Below are 26,602 nucleotides of genomic sequence, written 5' to 3' on the forward strand. Positions count from 1 at the left end.
CTGCTGCCTCTGCAGCGCAGGTTCGCTCCCCGGCCACCGGCAAGGGTCCCACATGGTGTGACAGACCTCTCCTGTCGCGCCCACTGTACCCCTCAGCAGTGTATTTCAGTCAGTGTGCCTGTTCTGTTCCCCACTCTGGCTCTGGTGAATTCTCTCACCCTCCGGCACTTCTGACTGTACCCAGTGCTTATATAAATAAATAAATAAATCTTAAAAAAAAATAAAAAAATAACAATCTCCCAGAAGGAATATATAAAGATATGTAAGCCAATACCCAATTTATAAATGCTTAACTAAACATCAATGAGCATTTGAAAAAGTAGAGTTGATACTGCAGAGCACAAAGTCAGGAATTCTAAAAATACAATAATATGGAAAATCCCATTATATAAATGGGTATATCTCAGGTCCTGATGCATAAAACTAAAAACAGAATAAAAGGTATCCAATTTAGAAATAGCAAGGATAAGAGGAAATGCCATGACTATACAAATCATGATCAGAGGGGCAAAAAAATCAAAGAAAAAAATTTTTCTAAAGTGAAAGGTAAGGTTAGTCTGGTTAACAAAAGTGGGCACAGAGTATTTCTCAGCAATTACCCTTAAAGAATGACCCCAGACACTTATTTGTCAAGTTTTAAACCTTTAAAGATAAGATCTTACATTTTGTCAAGAAGAAAGGAGGTATAATAAGAAAGCTTTTGGATCTCATTTTTCAGATCTTTAAGAAGGAGAAAGTTAAAAAGAAAAAGAATTATAAATATAAGAACTCAGATAAATCTCTTTTAAGGCAGAGAATATATTAAGATACAGAAGCCCTAAAATAACGTCAGCAAAGACCTGCAGCTATTAACATCACCACAAAATCAACAGGTTTTTGAAAGCTGATGAAAAGGCACTTTCCAAGAGATGAGAGAAAGAAACATTCTAAGAGAAAAAAACTATGAACGAGGGTGAAATTAAATTAATATGCAACCAGTAACTTGACTACATAACATGTGAATGAAGGATAAATATGTTAAAAATAACTTAAAATTACCAGCTCTCCAACAAAAGATTAGTATGGTAGATTTCTAATGATCACAAATTCTTTGCAGCTACTCCCATCAAGAGGTATCCATCTTTCTCACTCTTAGAATCTGGGCAGGCCTCATGACTTACTTTGCAACAGAAAAGATGCCATGTGATGGCCAGCTCTAGTCCTAAAGACACCTTGCAGCGTTTGTCCCTACCCTCTTGGAAACCTACAGCCACTAAGTGCGAATCCTGGGCTCATGAAGTCAAAGAGCACCTTACCTTAGACATGAGAGGCCATCTTGGATTACCCAGCTCCAGTGAAGCTACCAGATAAGTGAGCCAGAGGCACATTGAGTAACCCCAAGCAAGACCAACAGAAGAACTGCTCAGCTGAGTCCAGTGCAAATGGCTGACTCACAGAACCGTGAACAAGTAAAATTGCTTAGGCCGTTATGTTGTAGGGTAGTTAGTTATATAGCAGTCGATAACTAGAGAAAAATAAATGAGAAAAGTAGGGAGATACCCCAAGAACTTCATTCTTATCTCCTTCAAAAGGAGCTTAATGTTACTTGATATAAACATGTTAATACAAAGTTTGTATTAAAATGTGTTGAGGATATGTAAAAAATAACCAAAATTTTTGTTTTGAGATTATCATCTTAGTTTAAAAGGTAAGAAGAAAGTTTAAAGTTCAAACCAGAGGGGCCTCCCTGGTGACGCAAGGGGTTAAGTCTCAGCACTATGAAGCTATCCGCAGCCACTGCAACATGAGTTTGATCCCCTGACCTCTACTGTCTTGCCTACTGCTCCCCGCAGCAGTGTATTTCAGTAAATCCGCCTGTTCTGCTCTCCACTCTGTCTCTGGTGAATCCTTCTTTTTTTTTTTTTTTTTTTATAAATTTTATTGTTATATTCCCCATACAATTGCAGCCCCCCCATTCTGACCCCAATCCCTCCCCTCCCGCCCCCGCCCCCCTAAAAGTGTCTCTGGTTCATAGTGTTTTGTTGATTTTGATTTTCACTTTCTTATAGTTATTCATTTTCCTGGTCCCTTATTTAAGTTTTCTAGATTCCTGCTATGAGTGAGACCATCCGGTATTTTTCTTTTTCTTTTTGGCTTATTTCGCTGAGCATGAACCCTTCCAGCGCCATCCATGTTGCTGCAAATTGCATGTGTTTATCTTTTTTGAATGCTGAGTAATATTCCATGGTATATATGTACCACATCTTCTTGATCCAGTCATCTATTTTTGGGCATTTGGGTTGTTTCCAAAGCTTAGCTATTGTAAACAGTGCTGCTATAAACATAGGGGTGCAGGTGTTCTATGGAATTGATGTTTCTGTGTCCTTTGGGTAAATACCTAGGAGTGGAATTGCTGGATCATATGGAAGCTCTATGTTTAGTAGGTCCAGAAATCTCCACACAGCTCTCCACAGTGGTTGGACCAGTTTGCACTCCCACCAACAGTGCAGAAGAGTTCCTTTTTCTCCACACCCTCGCCAGCATTTGTTGTTGCTAGTTTTTTTTAATATGTGCCATTCTCACTGGTGTAAGATGGTATCTCATGGTAGTTTTGATTTGCATTTCCCTGATGACAAGTGATGTTGAACATTTTTTCATATGCCTGTTGGCCATTTGCATTTCCTCTTCAGAGAAGTTTCTTTTTAGCTCTTCTGCCCATTTTTTGACTGGATTATTTTCTTTGTTGTTGTTGAGTCTCATCAGCTCTTTGCAGATTTTTGTGATCAGTCCTTTATCATTAGTGTTGGGTGCAAAAATGTTCTCCCAGTTGGTGGGGTTTCTCTTTGTTTTTGTTATTGTCTCTTTTGCTGTGCAGAAGCTCTTTAATTTGATGTAGTCCCAGCTGTTTATCTTTGCCTTCACTATCACTGCTTTGGGTGATGTGTCTGTAAAGATGTCTTTGATGTGCAGATCACGTAGTGTTTCGCCTATATTTCCTTCTATATATTTTATGGTTTCAGGTGTTATGTCTAGTTCTTTAATCCATTTTGAGTTGACTTTTGTGTATGGTGTGAGGTAGTGGTCAAGCTTCATTCTTTTGCATGTAGCGACCCAGTTTTCCCAGCACCATTTATTGAACAAACTTTCTTTGCTCCAATGCATATTCTTTGCTCCTTTCTTTTTAGAATTCCTGACTTTGTGCTCTGCAGTATCAACTCTACCTTTTCAAATGCCCCCATCTCTGGTCTGCACTCCAGCTCTTGTATGCATAAATAAATCTTTGGAAAAAAAAAAGTTCAAACGAGAATATAAATAAAATGGAGAAAAAAAGATAAACTTTTAGAAAAAAAATCTACGGGGAGAATAGTAAAAACTCATCATTGAAAACAAAAAGTAGATCCAAAGACTCAGATTTACAAAACCCTTTCTTCAAATAGGTCCCAAATCTAAGAGGTCACAAAATCTTGATCTAGTGACCCTCGATCACATATCTATCACTTTTAATCTGTTTTTTAATTTGTGTGTTTTGACCATTTACTTTTTATATAATTGTTGAAATGACTGGATTTAAAGGTTTCTACATATTAAGATCATGTCATTTGTAAACACAAATTTTTACTTCTTCCTTTCCAATTTATTTAGATCCCTTTTATTTCTTTTTCTTGCCTACCTGCTCTGGCTAAAACTTCCAATATGATATTGAATAGAAGTGGTGAAAGAAAATATCCTTGTTTTTATTCCCAGTTTTAGGGAAAAAAAAACACAACTTTCAGTTTTTCACCATTGAGTACAGTTGGCTGTGAGTTTTTTCTATATGGTCTTTATTACATTGAGGTAATTGATTACTTTTTATAATAATCTCCACTACTGGCATATTAGTTATACCTCTTTTACTGTAACTTATTAGTAGCTATTATATGTGTTATAATATACATCTTGAATTTATCAAAATCTGCCTTCATATAAAGCTACATAACTTCACATGCAGTAGTAATTTTACAGTCTAATTCTCCCCTCCCCCTTCTATTATTGTTATACATTTTACTTTTGCATATATTATACAATCTCTTTTCACCCTAGGTATTTATTTTTTAAAGTGATAAAATTAAGTTCTCTCTCTCTCTCTCTCTCTCTCTCTCTCTCTCCCCCAAAAACTTCCTTTAACATCTCTTGTAGCAGAGTTGTGCTCTCAGCACAACTTGCTTATGTCCAAAAATGTCCTCATTCTTTATTTGCTAAATGAGGGCACATCAAAAACTGCCTATTACATATACTCCCTAGATAAAAAATGAACTTCAATTACTAAAAAAAGTCTCTAAGTCTCTTCCAGGCCCTATAGGCTTTGCAAAGAGCTTAACTTGGTCATCCATACTTATGAAATGTTACCCTGGCTTATACCAACTTATAGTCTAAGAGCCAAAATAAACTGTAAAAATTCCTTAGATTTCTCAGGAAAAAAATTGATCAAATAAATGTTCTTATATTAAGAATGATCCCCCAGAGCCATCTTTGACATCTTCCTCAAAATTATAGACAGAAAAAAAAATTAACAATGCACTCAAAGATCTGAAAAGAATGTGCTTGATTGATTTAAAAAAAATTAAACAATATTCAGGTATAATCATGTAAGCTATAGTAACTTTTCCCTGTTCAATTCTTCCTTTGATTAATGGGCTAGAGGAAGAATTTGCTCTTTTAGTGACATGGCACCAACTTAACTACATCACCCAGGCAACTCATGATCAGGTGAATTTGATTGAACAACTCTGTAAAGCCCTTCAAAAAGCTACCAAGAAGATGATGACACAAGCTCAAAATGTACAAATCTAGGCAAGACAAATTCAAATGCAGCAATTAACGAGTAAATTACCCTTTCAAAAGGACATATTTCCAAGCTCATTATAACAATAGTGCTGTTCCAAGGAAATACAGGCAGAACTTACTGCTTTAACCCTTGTCTGTTACTTGGCTGAAGAATAGGTTGCTAATATTTATACATTTATACTGATAGCAGATATGCCTATGGAGTTATTCATGACGTTGGAATGCTTTGAAAACACAGGGGGGGCGGGTTTAATCTCTTCCAGGCAACTAATAAAAAAGACCTATAAAGTCCATTGGACTTTATGGCTCTTGGGAATACAAAAATATTATCAAAAATAATATCACAAGAAATAGTATCAAACAATATTATTGGAAACCACCTCCCCAAATTGCCCATAGGTTTATCACAGGTGCTTTATCTGTCCACAACATAATCTGGGTAAGCCAATTCATCTCTGTGGGCCACTTTCCCTTACCAACAAGCTAAACTGAGAGATGGCAATCGGATTTAACCAACAGCTACCTCTGAAAGGGTAGAAATGAATAAAAGGGTCTACATATTTTCTCACTGGGTTGAAGCATCCCTGTCTTCAGAGTGACAGCACACAGAGTGATTAAAATACACTTTAGGGATTTCCTTTAAGCTTCATAATGACTCATTTTACAGGTCAAATCATACAATTTGTTTGGAAAATCAACTAATCTCACAACATTTTAACATTTTTGTTGCATTTTTCCATCCTTAATCTTCTGCATTGGTCAAAAGAAGAAATGGAATTTTAAAGACTCAACTGGTAAAACTGATTGAATCCTTCAGCCTCCCCATGCCAAATACTCTGCCTCTGGTTTTGCTTACCCTTAGACCAACACATTCTGGCAAATATAGACTATCATTGTTTGAAATAATTATAGGCAGGACTGTGAAATTAGATCAAGGCCTATGCAACCAATCCTTATAAAAGGGGCTATTCTAACTGACTGCAAAGAACACATCTGAGCACTTAAAAAAGTAATTTGAATTTGGCAACACAGTCATTCCACAGTGCATACCTGGGAGAGGAAGACCACCGCCATCATGTCCTCCAGCCAAGAGACTTCATATACTGGAAAAGACATCTTCAATTCCTTTTGGAAGGGACCCTACCAGGTATTGCTGACAAATCCTTGTGTGCTAAATCAATAAGTACTGACTCATAGATTCAAGTTTTTCATCTTAAAAAGAATCCTCCCCCAAATGGATCTCTCAGGTTTTGGACCCACTAAAACTAAATTCATTACCAACAGAGCTCCTCATGGAAAGGAAGCAGATGACTTCTGATAGAGACAGCTAGCCCAAGACTCTGGACCAGGCCTGCATATCTTTCTTTCTCTACAATGAAATGCCTCCCTGAAACCCTTAGGCTTCTCGTCTAATAATTGGAATACTCTTACTTTTAGTATTACTTCCCACTACGGATAAATTATCCTGATGGTTTTACTAATAATACCTTTGAGACCTCATTAACCCTCCCCCTCATTTCACTTTACTCTTGGTGCTCATAGTAATTGATCCTCTAATAAGAACTGACAATTTTTCTGAACTAAACTGTTCATTCTTCACATTAAAAACTGCACTGATGTCATTTGGTCTTTTCCTGAATTCAAAGCACAAGTCACTATTTATTCTTTAAGATATATACTTTTAATTTTATTTTTATGTATGAATCATTCACTTTTGTCTTATTTTTCATACCATCATCCCTTACATCTCTTTAACCCTTTTTCTTTCCTCTTCCCTCTTAAGCTCAAAAATCTCAATTTGTTTATTAGCACCCACAAGTTACTCTTTAAATCAACTATCTCAAATTTTCTAACTCTGTCTCAGAAATTTCTTACTTTTATATTTAGTGCTATTGTAATACAGAACTGCTTTGTCTGAAGGTAAAAAATTGCCTTTGTTCAAATAGCCCCCAATTTGGCTCAGGCAAGGAACCTAATTGCTGGATATGACACATATCCCTGACAACTAGTGAAAAGCCTACTTTTGATCCTATTTTCACCCTTGTCCCAGATTTCCCTTCTTAATCACCAATACATGTGCCCTTCATCATTTCTCTCCTATCAAGTAAAATTATACCAACCCAGGCAGCCTTTACCTTGCCTTTACTTAACTCCCCATGTAGACTAATAACTATGGCATTTAATTCCGACTATAATGACACAAATGTTTATAACCATAATTTCCCCATCCTTCCGAATAGTGGAAAGATCCACTTACTATCCTCCTCCATCTTTGTTTTCCTGCTTCTCTTCCAACATGAGGGTGACAATACTGAGAGGGAAATTAGTCCATCGTAGCATCCCAACTACTTAGCAGGAGCTGAATCTCAGACTACATGCTCTAGAAGTGTATCAACCATTTCATTCTTCAACTGTCACCCTTTCCATGGGGCAAGGTCAATGTGAAAACTTCAACATGTTAGGCACAATACTTTTGGGAAAGGTTCATTGAAAAGCCAATCTTTCATGAGAAGAGAGACAGGGCCAAGATTCTGGATACCTTTTTGCTCCTAGTATTTCAAATGCTCAAGTTCATATAATAAGAGAGATCAGACTGATTAATGTACACTGTTCTACCCTAAAGCTAACAATATTATTCATAAAAACAACAATGCCATACGGATGGCTACTTGTGAACTGTATGGGTTAAAAAAAAATCAGGTGATCACACACATTACCTGAGTAGGACTCTGAAGACTAAAATCTAAACCACAAGTAAACTCTGTATGATGTTCCACTGTTTCAAGAAGAGGATCAGGATTTGAAAAGTTCCAGAATCTGTAGAGACAAAAAGAAATAATTTAAGCTAAAACTGCTTAAAATATTTGGTCAAAACAGGTTCAGTCAATTCATAAATGCAGAGCCCCACTATCCTATAGGAAAAATCTAGTAAAACTACTGGATTATGTAAAAAATGAAATTATTAGTCAATCTACCATTATAAGAGATTATTATATCCCCATCAGTTTACCTTATAGGATGATAGCTTAATAGCTTTAGGTACATTTTTTAAAAAAATACACTGCACAAGTCATTTGAGATGAGAGACACTAGGCTTTTGTAGCAATGTCTTATGGCACTCATGACCATAAAATAAAGATATTAGATTACATAAACTCTAACATTTTATAGTTTCAAATACTACTTCATTTCTCAATGCTGACATGAAAAGACCTTGGGTTTTATTTACATTTCAACACCAATTCAATTCTTTAAAAAGAATCTGTTTTCTCATGAAAATCTCTTTAATGCTAAAACTTTTTTGAGGCACTGCCTCTCTTATAGATTCCAGTTACTATAATTCCTAGAGTCAAGAGATACTGAAATACGTTTTCCTGGGCCAATATTAAGTGTCCTATTTATCTCCTAGAGGCTGGGGGTTGTAATATTTACCACAATATATTTCTGATTTCTACTATACAGAGAAGAATTTGATGATATTTTCAACACACAAATGAGTATTTTATTTCTAAAGCTTATTTGCTCATCAACTTTTTTACCTGACTCCAAACACACCATAAAAATGGCACATTCAGAATCAGAGTCACACCCCAATTCAGATTCTCAAATGATCTATGACATGGAACTGAAGGTTTAGCAGATCTCTTTGAAAGAGTAAACACACAAAGCCAACAGTCACAGTTTGTTTAACCTGGTGGTATTATTTCCCTAATAAACACAGAGTTGGCATTATTAAGTTAGAAAAGGACTGTTGCTATGGATAATCCACTATGTGGGTACCAGAGAAACAATAAAATGAGTAATTTGCTGATCATTTAAACTGAAATTTACAAAATATTTAAGAGTGACTTTACTTTTCAAATAGATGAGGTCAAACAGATGAGGGAACAAGCTGCTGTCCTCAGAAGTCATAACAGTGGTCTCCACTATGTTTGTGTATTTGTTCCTTTGGATCTAGAGACAGTGAACTGTACTGAAATCTAATTTTCTAGATCTTGATAATGTTTATATAAGCAAAAGTAAACTGTAATTGTGTAATTTCATTTCTAAAATATGGTTATTCATTTGCATTATCTAAAACCACCCAATGATTTTGCATATAACCATTATGTTGCCCAAAATACTCAAAATAGTTTTTAAAATATGTATTTAATACAGAAAAAAATTAAAGAAAAAAAAAAGAGTAGAAAAGTAAGTCTGAACCTGTAATGAGATTTGTCAATAAAAATATATTCTATGGGGCCTCCCCTGTGGCGCAGCGGTTGAGCGCTGGGTTTTGAAGCTGCCCGCAGCATCTGCGGCGCCGGTTCGATCCCCCGGCTGCTCCCCGGCCACCGGAGGAGGGTCCCACATGGCGCGCAGACCTCTCCTGCCGCCCGCTGCTCCCCTCAGCAGTGTACTTTGGTCCTTCTGCCTGCTCTGCTCCCTGCTCTGGCTCTGGTGAATTCTCTCACCCTCCACGCTTCTGACTGTACCCAGTGCATGTATAAACAAAAACAAACAAACAAATAAATAAGTAAGTAAAAGCATGCCTCTATAAATATATATATATATATATATATATATATATATATATATATTCTATGAAGCTATATACACTGGGCAGGGGAAGGACCTGAGACAATAAGCTTTCCACAAGCAAAGGAAAAGGGAGATGTGATCAAGTTCTGAACTAGTAGTGTCCATAGCCAAGTTGTTCCTGGGGCTCAGAATGAAATTCACCTGTGGGAGTTCATGGAGAACCACCTTATGCTTATGATGAAGAGCATCTTCCACATCTCTTCAGGAGACATAGTAATGTTTCTTGGGCTGCTCTTCATCAGTCAATGGTGTCTCCCCCAAAGGGCAGGTTATTAGAAATCATTCTATGAGAAGGTCAATTTGATGCAATCCAGGTATTTGGTTCTCTGACTTCATTAGGGATTCAGACTTTATTTCAGTAAAATTCAGGAGCTAAATACATTTTAGACAAACCATAAAAATTGGTTTCTTTCAGTAGAACTTTCTAAAGATAATAAAAAAGATTTGTTTATACACTCCTGATAAATTATTGGAATACGGAGTCTTTTTTTTTAATGGAAGGTCTTATGGAAAATTAGGATGGCTAACAAAGACACATGTGAAATCATCTAATTTTAGTCTGAATGTGTGATAAGGGAAGTAACACATGCAGAAGGGCTAAAATTTTATAAAAGTTACTTTGAATTTTCTCTAGCATGTAGCTAAGCCTGCAGTCAAAGTTCCACATGGTTTCATGCCACAAAGTCACACTCATCATCATTTTAACTGGGAAAAACCCTCAAGTATTTATCTGCATCCTGCAAAACAACTTCATCACACAAAATTCATGCTTTGTAAAACTCTAGGCAGTGAATAGAGGGTTTATCTAAAGGATGAAATAAAAATGCTATTATTGGCTATTAAACTACTCACTTATGTAGGACACCAAGTGTATATCATGGTAAAAAAATTATGAGATTTATCTCCAGGAGAATGACTAAGTAACCAGACCAACATCCTTGCTGGAGACAACTAAAATGTCTAGATAAAACAAAATCAAACAAACCACTAGCACAAAAATTTCATTACAGTTATCAATGAAAAACATTCAGGTGAAGCCAAAGTGAAGACAAACCCAGAACAGTAAATGAAACCATGAAGTCAGATTTTGCCCCGCTAAGATTTTTTTAAACAGGGAGATTAAACTTCAATTTTCTTAATCTCAAGGGGAGAAATAGCCAGGAAAATCAGAAGAATTACTATTACTATTCATCACTTAAAATTAGTTTTCAGAAAACTGAATGATCAAAAACAAACTAAATACAGTAAGTTACACAACTTATAGAGTTTCTAAATACAGTGATTTCTAATGTAAGTTGAGAAGACCAAAGGCTAAGCAATTTATCTGTTACAATTTTTAAACTGCTAATAGTATTTTTAATAACCAAAGAAATATATGTATTTCTTCCCTCACTCTCGGATGGCAACCATTGTAAACAGTTTGATATATATACTTCCAGAATTTTTCTGTGTATCTCCATCTAAGTTCCATGGGAAGCGGTGAGTTATAAGGAGAAGATGACAGGGGGAAAGTAGGCAGTTCAGCAGATTTTCTTATATTAAGAAAGTGGGCAAGGTCTCTCTTTGCAATTTTCCCTGAATTTCAGGGTCCTATGATTCCTATATATCCCAGTGTCTTTAGCATCTATCACACAAGTAAAATGGCTCCTTTTTATTGAAAGAATTTAGGCTACATAGATCATTAAGTGGTCAAATAAGGCATATTATTTTTAAGTGAAATGTTTGTTATGGCTAGCATACATACTTCTTGGTGCCTTTTTGTCTCTTCGCTGATGAAATCACTGACTATTTAAGCCCTCTCATGGGAAGTAAATATACTGGACAGGCTTCCAATGATTAAAAATATTACAGAACTGTAGGAACATTTTTCATTTAAATTGGAGATGGAGAGAAAAATTAATCATAGTACTATGTCTTGGTTGAGTCCCTTCTGCCTTCTGACTCCACAATTCTTTAACAAAGCAAATATGCAGCACTGTGTTAAACAAAACATTAACACGATTTCAAAAATTAAGTTGAAATTACACTGACTAAAAGGTAATTTGAAATCTCTATACTAATGCTTTTGAAATGTAGCCAATAGATGAATTTAACAGAATGTTTAAGATATATATTAAAGTTCTTCCTTTCCTTTCCTGTTCTCAACTTATGAGTTAGTCAATAATTCTATCACAGTCTTTCCTAAAAGCAAGAAAAAGATGGGGGGAATGTTCTGTCTACTTTTAATGCCTTCTGAGTACCTTGATTTTAGTTGGTTTTTAAATTTAATTTTAAGCATATCAGTTATACTTTCCTATATCTGCATGACAGCGATGAGAAAAAAATGTTACATTTTCTTTTCCTGTCATTTACTCATTCATTCATTCCAAGTACATGCCAAGTATTCTCAGAACACCAGAAGGAAGAGAGACATGGTGTCAACCCCTCTACAGTTTACAGAGTGGTGCAATAGACTGATTTTTCTTTAAAATAATCACAAAAACACAAATGTAATTTCAATTGGCAAGTGCCCCAAAGACAACAAAGGATGATGTAACAATGATGTCTTGAGGAAGTAACAGTGAACTGAAATATGAAGGTGAGGAATTAGCTGTGGAGGGAGCAAAGAAAGCACTCTGCACTTTGTCAGCCAGGAGCCTGATGAAGTGTGAGAGAGAGCCCCAAGCCACTGGGGCAGGAGATGGATAGGCAAGCAGGACCAGATCACACGGGTCTTTCAGGCCAAGTGAAGAATCTAGCATTTTCTCTGAAGTGTTCAAAAACAAAACCCAAAAACACCTACACCTTAAGGGTTTTAAATAGGAGATTTCTGTACCCAGTAATACCTTTTTCAAAAATTTTTAAATAAACTTTTTAGAATACTTTTAAATGTACAGAAAAACTGTGATGATAGTAGAGAATTCCATATTTATGGCTTCTATAATAATACTTAAAACACTTTCATGTATTTATTTGTTTATAGACCTATTTTTCTCGTAATAGCCCCTTGATGTCAAGAACAGCACCTATTCTTTGTATTTCTTGCATGTACAAAAGTGTTTGACACATGGCATCCAAAGAATGTTTCATGTATGAGTAAATAAATTATAAATGCCTTTATTAAAAGATAAAGATAAATATATAACAAAGGCCACTTCATAATAAGACAACTTTTAAATCACCCAAAATATTTGGTTTCCAAATAATGGACCCAAGACTCATTATATTAGACATTCAGAAAATACACATCCCTCAGCTTTGCTTAGGATGGTTTTCCCCCTGAACATTCTGATTGAGTAGGTCTGTATGGAATCCAGAAATCTATTCCCAGGAAATGTTAAAATTTAACCAGCTAGGTTGGGAATCACCAACAGATATAAATTTGATAAAATTACCTTTTTTTTTATTTTAGAAGATGATGAAATTAAAGTAAAAGCTAATAGGGCAATGATCTTCAACACTGACTACATTGGAATCAACTGAGAAACATTTAAAAAAATACTGACATGTGAATGCTATCCCGAGAATTCTGATTTAACTGGAAAGTTCAAACATATTTCAGGGGATTGTAATATACAGCCAACATTGATACCTCTGCCTTGGTGCAAGGCATTATCCATTAATTGAGAATCACTGATCTACGCCAGCAGTTCCTAAACCTAGGTTACATCATAATCACCCAAAGGGATTGTGTTTTAAAAACATATTCATAAGATTTGGATTGAGGATCTGCTTTAGAAATAAGTTCCCAGGTGATGCCAATATTGTCACTGGTCATAGAACCACACTTTGAGAACCACAAATCCAGACAGTTGTTACTGGTAAGAATTTATGCATACATTGCAGATCTATTAGTGAAGGCAAAACTCTGGGAGAGGGTACAAATGATAAGCAAAGATCTTCATAGGAAAAGTAATTTCCATATAATTGCTACAGAATTTTATAAAAGTATTAGCTCATATAATTTGATTAACAAAGCAGTCCAGGTATAAAAGGCTGCTGTGTCCTTTACGGCTGAAAAACAACGAAAATACCTACTGATATGTTGGCTCTAGCTTCCCAATAATAATGAACAAAAATGGCCTAAAACTGAGTCTCTCACTTCTCCCAATCCACCCATGGCAAGAAAGATTTCAGTTTTCAACATTTTATCTTACACTGCTTTTGATCAGCACAAAAACATCTTCAAGGTAAATACAAAGGGCATTATTCACATTTCAGAAGAATATGCTCACAGAAATGAAACAATCATGGTGACATAGTTAATAAATGGCAGCCCCAAAGCAGAGAATTCTCTATAATACTCATTAATTTTTATACTGCAAGAAGCTGCGACTCACTTTTGTTCCATAGCTGGGGCATGACAGAGAACGGGAATATTTGTGGGGAGGATCTGGGATTTTTCAGTTAGTTTCCCATAAAAACCTGGAAGCTCAAATGGACCTTAACCAAATCAGGCACCCTCCCCAAATCCTTAAATTGTAAAGAAAATAAGATGAAGCCCACACCAACACTCCATTAGTCTACTACCATACACTCAAAATCAAAACCCTAAAAATTACAAATTCAAATAAATCTGTGCTCTTGTGGAAAAGAGTGTAGGGATAGTCCTTTCTCTATTCTATACTTTCTTGTATATACTTACTGCATCCCCTCATCTTCCTTGCTGTCTTTTCCTACCTTAGGTATCACTCAATTGACCAATTCTTTGTGTAACCTCACAGATTGCAATCCTTTTGAAGTGAATTTCCAAGAAAATATGGACCTATGGACTTATTATTTTATTATGTGTATAGCTCTTGGAGAGGGATAAAAAAATAGAAATTGTAGACTAGCAAAATAATATTATAAAGAGTTAAGGTTTCATTCATTAACTCAAAAACACTTATTGGGTACTGTAGGGTAAGGTAAAAATACATCAGGCTTTTTTTGCCTTCCCACCATTAGGATTGATGATGGATCCTTGCGGTCCTGAATGCATGCCTGATGGCGGGCACCTGGAGTAGGGCGTGGGCAAATGTAGATGGGATTCACCTGGGCTAAGGCAGGGCTTATAAAGGCGGCATCACGGCATCATGGGACGCCAGAAGAAGCAGAGAGTAGAGAAGCAGAAGCCACAAGAGAAGCAGAGAACAAAGTCACCAGAGAATGCCGAAGATCCCAGACAAAGTGAAGACTTGCTGGGGGCTGGGAGGATGGCAGACTGGCACCCCTTGCCAGCCATGTACCTGGTAAATCCCAATAAAAGCCTGAAAAGCCACTGAGGGCTCCAGGACTCTCCTCCTCCACCCATCTGCTCGGATCATACAGATCCTGCTCCGTGTCCTTCTGCTGTTACAGGTACAAATGTTCATTTATTTGCAAGATTAGAGAATTGTTTTGGAACTGGTAATAAAAAATAAAATTTAATACAGAAAGGCACTAATTGCTTGTTAAATAAGAATATGATTACTTTTCAAGGGTTACTGAATAATTTTCAAAGATGTCTTTTAGCATATTCAATAACAAATATCAAAAAACTATAGCATATTTACAAACTTTTATGGTTAAATATGATAAAATTCAAGACTTAAAATTTCTCTCAAATACATTAATTGTAATATTTTGATTAAAACATTAATTAGATGTGTATTTTAGATAGGCTGACTCCACTTCATCACAATCAACATTAAGTCTGGCAACCACATGTCACAAAGTCTGAAGAACTCTGACAAATTAAAGGAAAGCATTAGCTGATGGAGGGTCTGCTCTGACAGTATTTATGGCCACAATCTATAAGGATGCAGGATGATTTTTTAAAGAATGCCACATCTCAACAAGAGGAGATTCAGGAAAAAGAAAACCAACCGTAGTGTTTACTGCCTACTGGTACACATTAAAGAACCATGAAATAATTCTGCAATATTTTCAAACAAATAACTGACTAGAAAATAAAATGGTAAGAATTCTATCTACTCACAAAATAGCTATCAATATCTTAGGAATAAGAATAGACTACACATATCTGAAACCGTATGTAACTGGAACAAAAATGTAACTACCTAAAGCAAAAATGAGCATCTCACAGTACAAATGATAAGGAAACAAATGAGGTTGCAGTAAAACTTCATTCCACAACTAAATGCTGAAGTAAATTAAACTTACAGCAGCCACCTGCTGTGCTTTGGTCATTAATTAGCTATATCAGCATGAAATACTTAATGTCATTATTTCTGCAGCTTAGCATTTATTAATAAACCCACTTGGTTTTCAGGTTGTGGAATGGCTGCACCTCTTGTAAGGATCTCCTTTATTTAAACAACTCTCCTCAACTGGATAAAACAATGGTGGTAAAGGGGAGAAGCCAGATACCAACAAAGGTAGGTAGAGGAAAACCGAAAGAGCACATTAAATAACTGTTTCTGTTCTGTGACAAGGTATGAAAACTAAGGGGGAAGGAGATAAAAAGTCAGTCTGTAGAAAGAAAAGGAATGATGAAGTAGGCACTTAGTCAAGCATTTTCAGTGTCTTCCTTACGATTGTTATATTTCTGCCCATGGACTCTGCTGGATCCCATATCCTGTGAAACATTTTCCCTCTTCTATTCAAACTAATTCAAGATGGTTTCTATTTTATACAGGAATGTGCATTCAAGAGAATGTGTATGTGTGCATGCACACACAAACACACACACACTAAATGATACAGTAGAGTAAGGTACTAAATGATACAGTAAGATAAGGAATTCTTGTGTATTCTGTTTAAGATGAAAACAGATAATTGCTTCTTTATTCTCTCTATTGTTCACTCCATTAGGTCAAATCAAATATCCCAAGATTTGAATATTTAGTTTGCCACATTTTAGACTAAGGATTGAGAACAGACGTCAGGGGTGAATTACTTATCCCTGAGTTCTTATGGGACAGAGCCAACTACTAACAGCTGACAGGTAGTACTGAATTGTCTAAATAGGCTTAGTATATGTGCAAATTACCAAGAAAGGGGAAAATGAGGTTTTCTGCTCAATTACCTTTTTCTTCAAAACTATACATATACAAATTAGATGCAGTAATCCTAAAGGCTATACAAAGAACAGTAGCCTCTCACCTCATACCCTTAATCTTTCTTTTTTTTTTTTAAGATTTTTTTTTTTAATAGAGGCATGTTTTATTTATTTATTTGTTTGTTTGTTTTGTTTATACATGCACCAGGTACAGTCAGAAGCGCGGGAGGGTGAGAGAATTCACCAGAGCCAGAGTGGGTTGCAGAACAGGCAGAAGGACCGAAGCACACTGCTGAGGGGAGCAGCGGGCGGCAGGAGAGGTCTGCGCGCCATGCGGGACCCTCCTCCGGTGGCCGGGGAGCAGCCGGGGATCGAACCGGCGCCGCAGAGGCCGCGAGCAGCCTCACAACCCAGCGCTCAACCGCTGCGCCACCGGGGAGGCCCCCCTTAATCTTTCACCTCCGAGGCTCACTTTAAATTTTTTCAGCTGTTCCTTCAGATACTTTGTATTTCTAAATAATGTGCTCATGACTTCATTGGGTTGTTTTCATTTTCAGATATTATCTTTTGATTTCCTACTATGGATGATGAGGCAAAGTAATATCTGCATTAGAAAATAAAAATATATACAACAAAATCCACTCAGTTGCCTTATTGAAGTGGCACAACAGAATTTTTTAATTATAATGCAAATTAACTGACAAAATCCTTAAATTTTCTGATGGAACTAATCAGCACAATTCAAAGTTCAAAGCAATGACTTATGCTGCACTAAACTGAGACTTAACATTCCTCACTCCTTTAAATCTATTTCTTCATGTGTTTGTCTTAGATTATGAATTAGATGTGGATTTGGGTTGATTCTTAAAGAAAAATGTTAGTACTAAATCCTGAAAACGTTCTGCAGTTATAAATCAGGGTATTTAAAAATCAAAAGTCTTACAAGTTTCTTTCTAATTAATGTATGTTGTTTCATTTTCGAGGAAATTATTTTCATTTTTCACCTGGCATTTAACTTGCAAAATTATACTTCACTTCATCAAAAGATCTTTCCAGTGTGACAATAATTAACACAAGAATATTCTGATTTAAGTAAGTCAAATGGAAACACTCTTTTAGGACTTATTAAAAAAACATTTCAGCAAGCCCAGGAGTTATCCTTTACACATACAAAATAAATATCTTAACAATTAGATATGTAAAGCTCAAAGAGATTTATCAGTAAATGGTATATTAAAATTGATTGTAGGAAAAAACAAAAATTTATCTCTAACAATCAGAATACAGTCATTCTAAGTTTGTTAAATCATAAAACTTTTCAAATTAATCAGTACTAAAAACAAGCAAGCTTTCTCTTTGAAAAATAACATTTTCTTATGTCAACAGTACTTTACACTTTAAATTCAGTTTTATTAATGACTAACTTAAACATAATTAAAGTGAAAACCATAAATACAATACCAATAAATACAAATAAATATTGGTAAATACAAATACCAATAAAATTATAATGGTTTGCAGGCTTTTACATTCTGAGTGATCAAAGATATCATTTCTTATACAACTTAAATTTACTTACACTTATAAACATTTACTTAGTATATCTATGTCTCAGGTACTGCAGTATGGACAAAACAACAAAACAGACAACCCTACCCCTGTAACCAGGTAATGTGTTTTATTAACACAAAATATATTCAATACTAAAACATCCTTATAAGAAATATGTAATGCAAATATTCTCATTCTTTAAAAGAATTCAAAGACAACATTAAGTTTTTCTAATATCAATGGTGAAGTTTGGTGAACGAACCTTTGTTGCAAAGCGAAAAATGTGATAGAGATACAAAGACATTTATCCCTAAGATATCTGAAAAGCACAGAACATTAAACAACTCTTTGATCATTTTAAGAATTCAATTACAGTTCCTGCAAATGCTAATTAGCATCATATCATTAGACACATTGTGTCTTTGGGGTATGATGAACAAATGTGGAGAAATTAAAAACTATTTTAAAAGATGAGGTAAAATGATCATCTGAAGCCACATTTGAGCTCGATTCAACCACATTTCTCATCTGTTTACTCTGACTGACCTTTTTTTGTGGGTAAGGGGGCTAGGTAAAGTTGAAATGAAAGGTTTGTGAGACAGAGTACATATTCAGCTATACTATCTGTTTACTTTGGCTGACCTTTTTTTGTGGGTAAGGGAAAGAAAGAAAAGTATCTGCCCATGGAAATCTCTGTGCTAATAAACATAAGGATAAAAAAGCCCATCAACCACATCAAAGTTAAGACACTTACTATATAAAGGTAAATCCCACCAGAGTAAATATGACAAAGATAAAAGGTATTTCTGTATCTGCTGCTTTGTTAGAAGTCTAAGTTTACTACATTCCAATTAAAGATCTTTTCCCCACTCATGCCATATAATGAAGTTGTTGATCTTATTTTACAATTAAACAATATTAAATACCACATTTACTAAAAGGCATTAACAAGAAACAATTTCAGTGTCTTATTTTACATGAGCAAATAGCTTATTTTTTCTCAAATGTTTTTAATTTAAAAACTAGTAACCCACAGAAAAATTCAAAGAATAATATAATGAGCACCCATAAACCCTTCACCTAGGTTAACCAACTGTTAAAACCACATTTGGGGACTTAAGAAGAACATGGCGGCGAGGAGACGCTGCAAGTAAGATCTCCCATTAAAAAAAGTTAATAGGGAGGAAAAGCGGCAGGTCCCAGTGAGAACTGGGACACGGAAGATAAACGGACGACTCCAGCAAACTGCCCAAAGAAGAAAGTTGCCATAAAAGAGGACGAGAAGGGAGGGAAGCGCAGAACCCTGCTCCCCTCCCCCGCCCACAGAGGCGGCACTCTCCGACCGGCAGAGAGGAGGAAAACAACAAACCAAAACGGCCAACAAGAAAAACGGACGCAGCAAGTGGGACTGTGAGTGGAAAGGAACTATTTCAGCCACCACACCCCGTGAACGGGAGCTGAGGCGAACCCTGCAGGATCCGCCGCGGAGGTGAGCTCCAGGCGCCATTAAAGAGAGCCCCGCCCCCCAGGAGGAGACCAGCACCAGCACACAGCCCTGGCCGCCCGGTAAGCTTGCGCGAAAGCGGCGCTCGGATTGCAGCTGCCCAGGTCCCCGCGCCTGCGACCTAGGCTTGGGGGAGACGGCGGAGGCCCTCCCTGAGTGAGCAGGAACAAGGTGCCCAGGCAGGGGAGCGGGATTCAAAAGGCGCCATTCCCACACCACTGATCTGGGCTACAGCCCGCATCCTGGAACTGAGGGCTTTGGAACTGAGACCCGGGCGGAGGCCCTCCCTGAGTGAGCAGGAACAAGGCGCCCAGGCAGGGGAGCGGGATTCAAAAGGCGCCATTCCCGCGCCACTGATCTGGGCTACAGCCCGCATCCTGGAACTGAGGGCTTTGGAACTGAGACCCGGGGCACGAAATTAGGGGCGTGGGTTCCCCACGACGGTGGGGCACAAGGCAGACACAGCACCCCAAAGCCGTTGAGGTGTACCCTACCATCCCCGCTCTGCTCCCTGTCCCACGGGGTGGAAAATCCCCAAGGGCTCTAGGAGAGATCTCTGGCGCCACCTAGCGACTTGACCCCAGCACAGGCTACTGAAGGAGCTAGTGGCCAGCTGGGGAGTTAGCCCACACCGGGCCCCTTCCGAACAAGTAGTCTGAGCCCACAGGGAGAGCGAGCACCCACAGCCGGGGCAGACCAGGCGCGCAGAAGAGTGTGCCTGAGACCAGAAGCGCAGGGAGTGTGTCCCACATCACCATTTTAGAACAGGGACATTTCTTCAGTAAAGACTACCTGCAGAAGGCTTCCTCAGGAGCCAGAGGTGAGCGGGGTAAGTTCGCCCACGCCAGACCCCCTCTGGCCTGCAGTCCAAGCCCAGAGGGGAGCAGGAACCCACCGCTGGGGCAGACCAGGCGCACAGGGGAGTGTGTCCACACATCGGCATTTTAGAACAGGGACCTTTCTCCAGTAAAGGCTGCTTGAAACTGACAGATGACTCCTGGAAGAACCAGAGGGGAACAGAGAAGCCCACCCAAGATGCCGGCCAGTCCCAACAACACAGTGTCCCAACGCATACGGCAAATTAGAAAACAGACAGTAGGGAGGAGAAGAACCACACGCAACCTAGCAACTCTCCAGAGAAAAAGCACACCACAAAAAGAAAGCCAGCCCCCAGATTGCAACGACAATAACTTGGAAGAATTTCTGAGCCTTCCAGAAAGAGAATTTAAAATTGCCGTGATTAAAAAACTGACAGAAGTCATAAAGGAAAACAATGATAAGGGAAAAATAATCAACGATCAGAAGAATGCAATTGAGTCCCTAGAGAGGGAAAACAATGGTCAGAAGAAAGAAATTGAGTCCCTAAAGAGGGAAGTAAAAGAACTGCAGGAGATCAAAGAATTAATGGAAGAACTAAAGAATTCTGGGAAAAGCAATGAAAGCAGAATAGATGAAATGGAAGAACGAATAAGTAATCTTGAAGACACAGAAATAAAAAGAACCAAAACAGAGAAGGAAAGAGAAGTACGAAGGAAAAAGAACGAAGAAAGACTTCGGGAACTATCTGACTCCATGAGGAAAGGAAATATAAGAGTTATAGGAATACCAGAAGGAGAGGAGAGAGATGTAGGAACAGAGAAAATATTCAAAGAGATAATTGAAGAGAACTTCCCAAATGTGAAGAAGGAGCTGAAAATTGATATACAAGAAGCAAGAAGAACACCAAACTTCCACGACGAAAGGAAAAATACAGCAAGACACATAATAGTAAAGCTCCCAAGAATCCAGGACAAGGAAAAAATAATGAAGCTGGCAAGAGGGAAGAAACAGATAACATTCAAAGGAAAACCAATCAGGCTGACATCAGACTTCTCCGAAGAAACACTACGGGCAAGGAGAGAGTGGAGGGACATAGTCAACAGACTCCAAGAAAACAGATGCCAACCAAGAATACTCTATCCCGCAAAGCTCTCCTTCCTCTTTGAAGAAAGAATATGGACCTTCCCAGACAAACAGAAACTCCGGAATTTCATTGCAACTAAACCCCCACTCCAAAAAATACTACAAGGAGTCCTAAAGCCAGAACCTCAGAGCGACGAATAACAATGAAAGAAGGCCAAAAAAAAAAAAAAAGTTATTAAAAGAATAAATAAATAAAATCAAAGGAAAGACAAACACAATGGCAAATACAGATGTTAACATATCAATATTAACTCTAAATGTAAATGGACTAAACTCTTCAATAAAAAGACACAGAGTTGCAGCCTGGATTAAGAAACAAAACCCAACCTTTTGCTGTCTCCAGGAAACACATTTAGCTACAAAAGATAAAAATAGGCTCAAAGTTAAAGGATGGAAAACAATCCTACAAGCAAATGGACCAAAAAAGAAAGCAGGAACAGCTATACTTATATCAGATAAAACAGATTTCAAACTCAAAAAGATAAAAAGAGACCCCAATGGTCACTACATTATGATCAAGGGGACAATACTTCAAGAAGAAATAACACTCATTAACATATACTCACCAAACGAAGGAGCACCAAAATATATCAGACAACTGTTGTCCTCTCTGAAAACAGACATCAGAGAAAACACATACGTAGTGGGAGACTTCAACACACCACTATCAACAATGGATAGATCAACAAGACAAAAAATAAGTAAAGAAACCAAAGCTCTAAATAAAGACCTAGAGCAATTGGGCTTAACAGACATCTATAGAACACTAAACCCCAAAAAAACGGAGTACACATTTTTCTCAAGCGCACACGGATCATTCTCCAGGATCGATCACATACTGGGGCACAAGACAAACATCAACAGATACACCAAGATTGAAATCATATCAACCATCTTTTCTGACCATGAAGGCATCAAACTAGAAATAAACCATAAAAAGAAGGCAAGGAACTTTCCTACCTCATGGAGATTAAAAACCACACTACTGGAAGACCATTGGACTAATGAGGAGATCAAAGAAGAAATTAAAAAATTTTTTGAATTGAACGACAAGGAGGACACCAATATCCTAAATGTATGGGATGCAGCAAAAGCAGTAATAAGAGGAAAATATATAGCAATAGAAGCTCACATCAAGAAACAAGAAAGAACGCAAAGAAACAACCTAATCTCGAAGCTCAAAGATCTAGAAAAAGAACAACAAAAAAACCCCAAAACCAGTAGAAGAAAAGAAATAATAAAAACCAAAGCAGAAATAAATGAAATTGAAACTAAAAAAACAATCCAAAAGATCAATGAAACCAAGAGCTGGTTCTTTGAAAAAATCAATAAAATAGACAAACCCCTAGCCAGGCTCACAAAGGAAAAAAGGGAGAAAGCACAAATAAACAGGATCATCAATGAAAGAGGAGAAATCACAATGGACACAGCAGAAATCAAAAGAATAATCAGTAACTACTATGAACAGTTATATGGAAACAAGTTTAACAATCTAGAGGAGATGGACAAATTCCTACAACTCTACAATCACCCAAAGCTAGATAAAGAAGAAATAGAACACCTAAACAGACCAATTACAATTAGCGAAATTGAAATGGTAATCAAAAACCTCCCCAAAAACAAAAGCCCAGGACCTGATGGATTTACAAATGAATTCTACCAAACATTCAGAGACGAATTAGTGCCTATCCTTCACAAACTCTTCCAAAAAATTGAGAAGGAAGGGACAATACCAAACACGTTCTATGAAGCCAACATTACACTAATACCAAAACCGAACAAGGACAACACAAAAAAGGAAAACTACAGGCCAATCTCCCTAATGAACACTGATGCAAAAATCCTCAATAAAATTTTAGCCATCAGAATCCAACAATGTATCCATAAGATAATTCACCACGACCAAGTAGGATTCATTCCAGGGGCACAAGGATGGTTTAACATCCGAAAATCAATCAACATTATCCAACACATCAACAAAAAGAAATATAAAAAACATATGATAATATCAATAGATGCTGAGAAAGCTTTCGACAAAGTGCAACACCCATTCATGATAAAAGCCCTTGAAATTCTTGGGATACAAGGAACATACCTCAACATCATAAAGGCCATCTATGACAAGCCAACAGCCAGTATCATTCTCAATGGTGAAAAGCTGAAAGCAATTCCATTAAGATCTGGAACAAGACAAGGATGTCCACTCTCACCACTGCTTTTCAATATAATACTGGAAGTCCTAGCCAGGGCAATAAGACAAGAGAAAGACATCCAAGGAATCCAAATAGGAAAAGAAGAAGTCAAACTATCACTATTTGCAGACGATATGATATTATACATAGAGAACCCCAAAAACTCCACAGAAAAGCTAATTCAACTCATCAATCAGTTCAGTAAAGTGGCAGGATACAAAATCAACACGCAAAAGTCAGTAGCCTTCCTATACACAAACAATAAATCTGAAGAAGAAGAAATCAAAAAGACCATCCCTTTTGTTATTGAAACAAAAAAAATCAAATATTTGGGAATAAATCTAACAAAAGAGGTAAAGGACCTATACAAAGAAAACTATAAAACACTGTTAAAAGAAATAGAAGAAGACACAAAGAAATGGAGAGACATCCCCTGCTCATGGATTGGAAGAATAAACATTATTAAAATGGCCATCCTTCCAAAAGCAATATACAGATTCAATGCTATTCCAATCAAAATTTCAATGTCATTCTTCAAAGAAATAGAACAATTATTGATGAAATTCATATGGAATCACAAAAAGCCCCGAATAGCCAAAGCTCTCCTGAAAAAAAAAGAAGGGAATGGAGGCATCACACTCCCAGACTTCAAACTATACTACAAAGCCATAATCATCAAAACTGCATGGTATTGGAACAAGAACAGACATACAGACCAATGGAATCGAATAGAAAATCCAGAAATAAACCCACAGATTTATGGTCAACTAATCTTTGACAAAGGAGCAAAGAATATGCATTGGAGCAAAGAAAGTTTGTTCAATAAATGGTGCTGGGAAAACTGGGTCGCTACATGCAAAAGAATGAAACTTGACCACCACCTCACACCATACACAAAAATCAACTCAAAATGGATTAAAGAACTAGACATAAGACCTGAAACCATAAAATATATAGAAGGAAATATAGGCGAAACACTACGTGATCTGCACATCAAAGACATCTTTACAGACACATCACCCAAAGCAATGATAGTGAAGGCAAAGATAAACAGCTGGGACTACATCAAATTAAAGAGCTTTTGCACAGCAAAAGAGACAATAACAAAAACAAAGAGAAACCCCACCAACTGGGAGAACATTTTTGCACCCAACACTAATGATAAAGGACTGATCACAAAAATCTGCAAAGAGCTGATGAGACTCAACAACAACAAAGAAAATAATCCAGTCAAAAAATGGGCAGAAGAGCTTAAAAGAAACTTCTCTGAAGAGGAAATGCAAATGGCCAACAGGCATATGAAAAAATGTTCAACATCACTTGTCATCAGGGAAATGCAAATCAAAACTACCATGAGATACCATCTTACACCAGTGAGAATGGCACATATTAAAAAAACTAGCAACAACAAATGTTGGCGAGGGTGTGGAGAAAAAGGAACTCTTCTGCACTGTTGGTGGGAGTGCAAACTGGTCCAACCACTGTGGAAAGCTGTGTGGAGATTTCTGGACCTACTAAACATAGAGCTTCCATATGATCCAGCAATTCCACTCCTAGGTATTTACCCAAAGGACACAGAAACATCAATTCCAAAGAACACCTGCACCCCTATGTTTATAGCAGCACTGTTTACAATAGCTAAGCTTTGGAAACAACCCAAATGCCCAAAAATAGATGACTGGATCAAGAAGATGTGGTACATATATACCATGGAATATTACTCAGCATTCAAAAAAGATAAACACATGCAATTTGCAGCAACATGGATGGCGCTGGAAGGGATCATGCTCAGCGAAATAAGCCAGAAAGAAAAAGAAAAATACCGGATGGTCTCACTCATAGCAGGAATCTAGAAAACTTAAATAAGGGACCAGGAAAATGAATAACTATAAGAAAGTGAAAATCAAAATCAACAAAAAACTATGAACCAGAGACACTTTTAGGGGGGCGGGAGGGGAGGGATTGGGGTCAGAATGGGGGGCTGCAATTGTATGGGGAATATAACAATAAAATTTATAAAAAAAAAAAAAAGAGGACTTAAGAAACAAACACTTAATAGCAGGGCTTAGAAATATATAAACCCCAAACTGACAGTATTACACAATGAAATTAAAATTTCAACATTTTAATCAAAAAAAAAAAAAAACCACATTTGCCTCTCTCCCTCTCTATACACAGACATATCAAATAATATGTTTGCTGAGCACTTTAGAAATAAACTGCGGACATCATGACTTAAATGACTTTTTGTGATTCTGCTTCTTTTAGCAATTTTGAACAGAAATATAAAAGCATATATCTATAGTGGAATACAAAGTAAATACAAAGTTTGGGGAACACATATGTGAATAAAAAAGAGAAGAAAATTTATAGTGCACTTGACATGTGCCAGGAACTATGTGAACAGCCTTGCATATATTGGTATTTAAGTCTCATAAGATTTTATGAGTAAGGAAACATTGGCTCAGGGAGGTTAAGTAACTTAGAAACTAAATGTACCAAGAGCTACAGAGGGCAAATCTAGGGTTTTAATCTCTATCTTTATTTTCTATGATATTATGCTCCCTACCAAAGAAATTATTTTATTTTATTTTTAAAGATTTATTTATGTATATAAGAACTGGGGTACAGGCCAGAGGTGTGGGCGGTGAGAAGATTCACCAGAGACAGAGTAGGGAACAGAACAGGCAGACTGACTGAAATACACTGCAGAGGGGAGCAGTGGGCGAGTCAGGAGAGTTCTGCTGCGCCATGTGGGTTGCTGGCTGGCTGGCTAGGGATGGAACTCGTGCTGCAGTGGCTACGGATAGCTTCATAAGTGGCATCTTAACCCCTTGTTGTGTCACCAGGGAGGCCCCCAAAGAAATAATTTTACTAAACAAGAATCAGAAATTCTGTAACATGAGTTAACATTATATTAGAGTTATCCTCCAATGCAACTAGATAAATCAATTAGAAGCATCAGAATTGGAACGGACAATGTAAAACTATTTTTATTTGTAAGTGATATATGATCCTATAACTGAAAAACCCTAAAAAATCACTGAT

The 26,602-nt window shown here is 37.1% G+C and overlaps 1 protein-coding gene across 1 annotated transcript in view; it reads right to left on the reverse strand.

Moving 5' to 3' along the window:
• PEX7 (peroxisomal biogenesis factor 7) overlaps positions 1–26,602 on the reverse strand; it is a gene marked incomplete at both ends in the record, with an annotated part of 70,545 nt that overhangs the window by 12,771 nt on the left and 31,172 nt on the right. The window contains one exon of the mRNA XM_084257987.1: positions 7,521–7,620. Within this exon, the coding sequence (XP_084114113.1) occupies positions 7,521–7,620 (100 nt within the window). The remainder of the gene's footprint in view (positions 1–7,520; positions 7,621–26,602) is intronic.

This window comes from Talpa europaea (genome assembly GCF_964194135.1).
Source record: "Talpa europaea genome assembly, chromosome: 2".
Classification (NCBI taxonomy): Eukaryota; Metazoa; Chordata; class Mammalia; order Eulipotyphla; family Talpidae; genus Talpa; species Talpa europaea.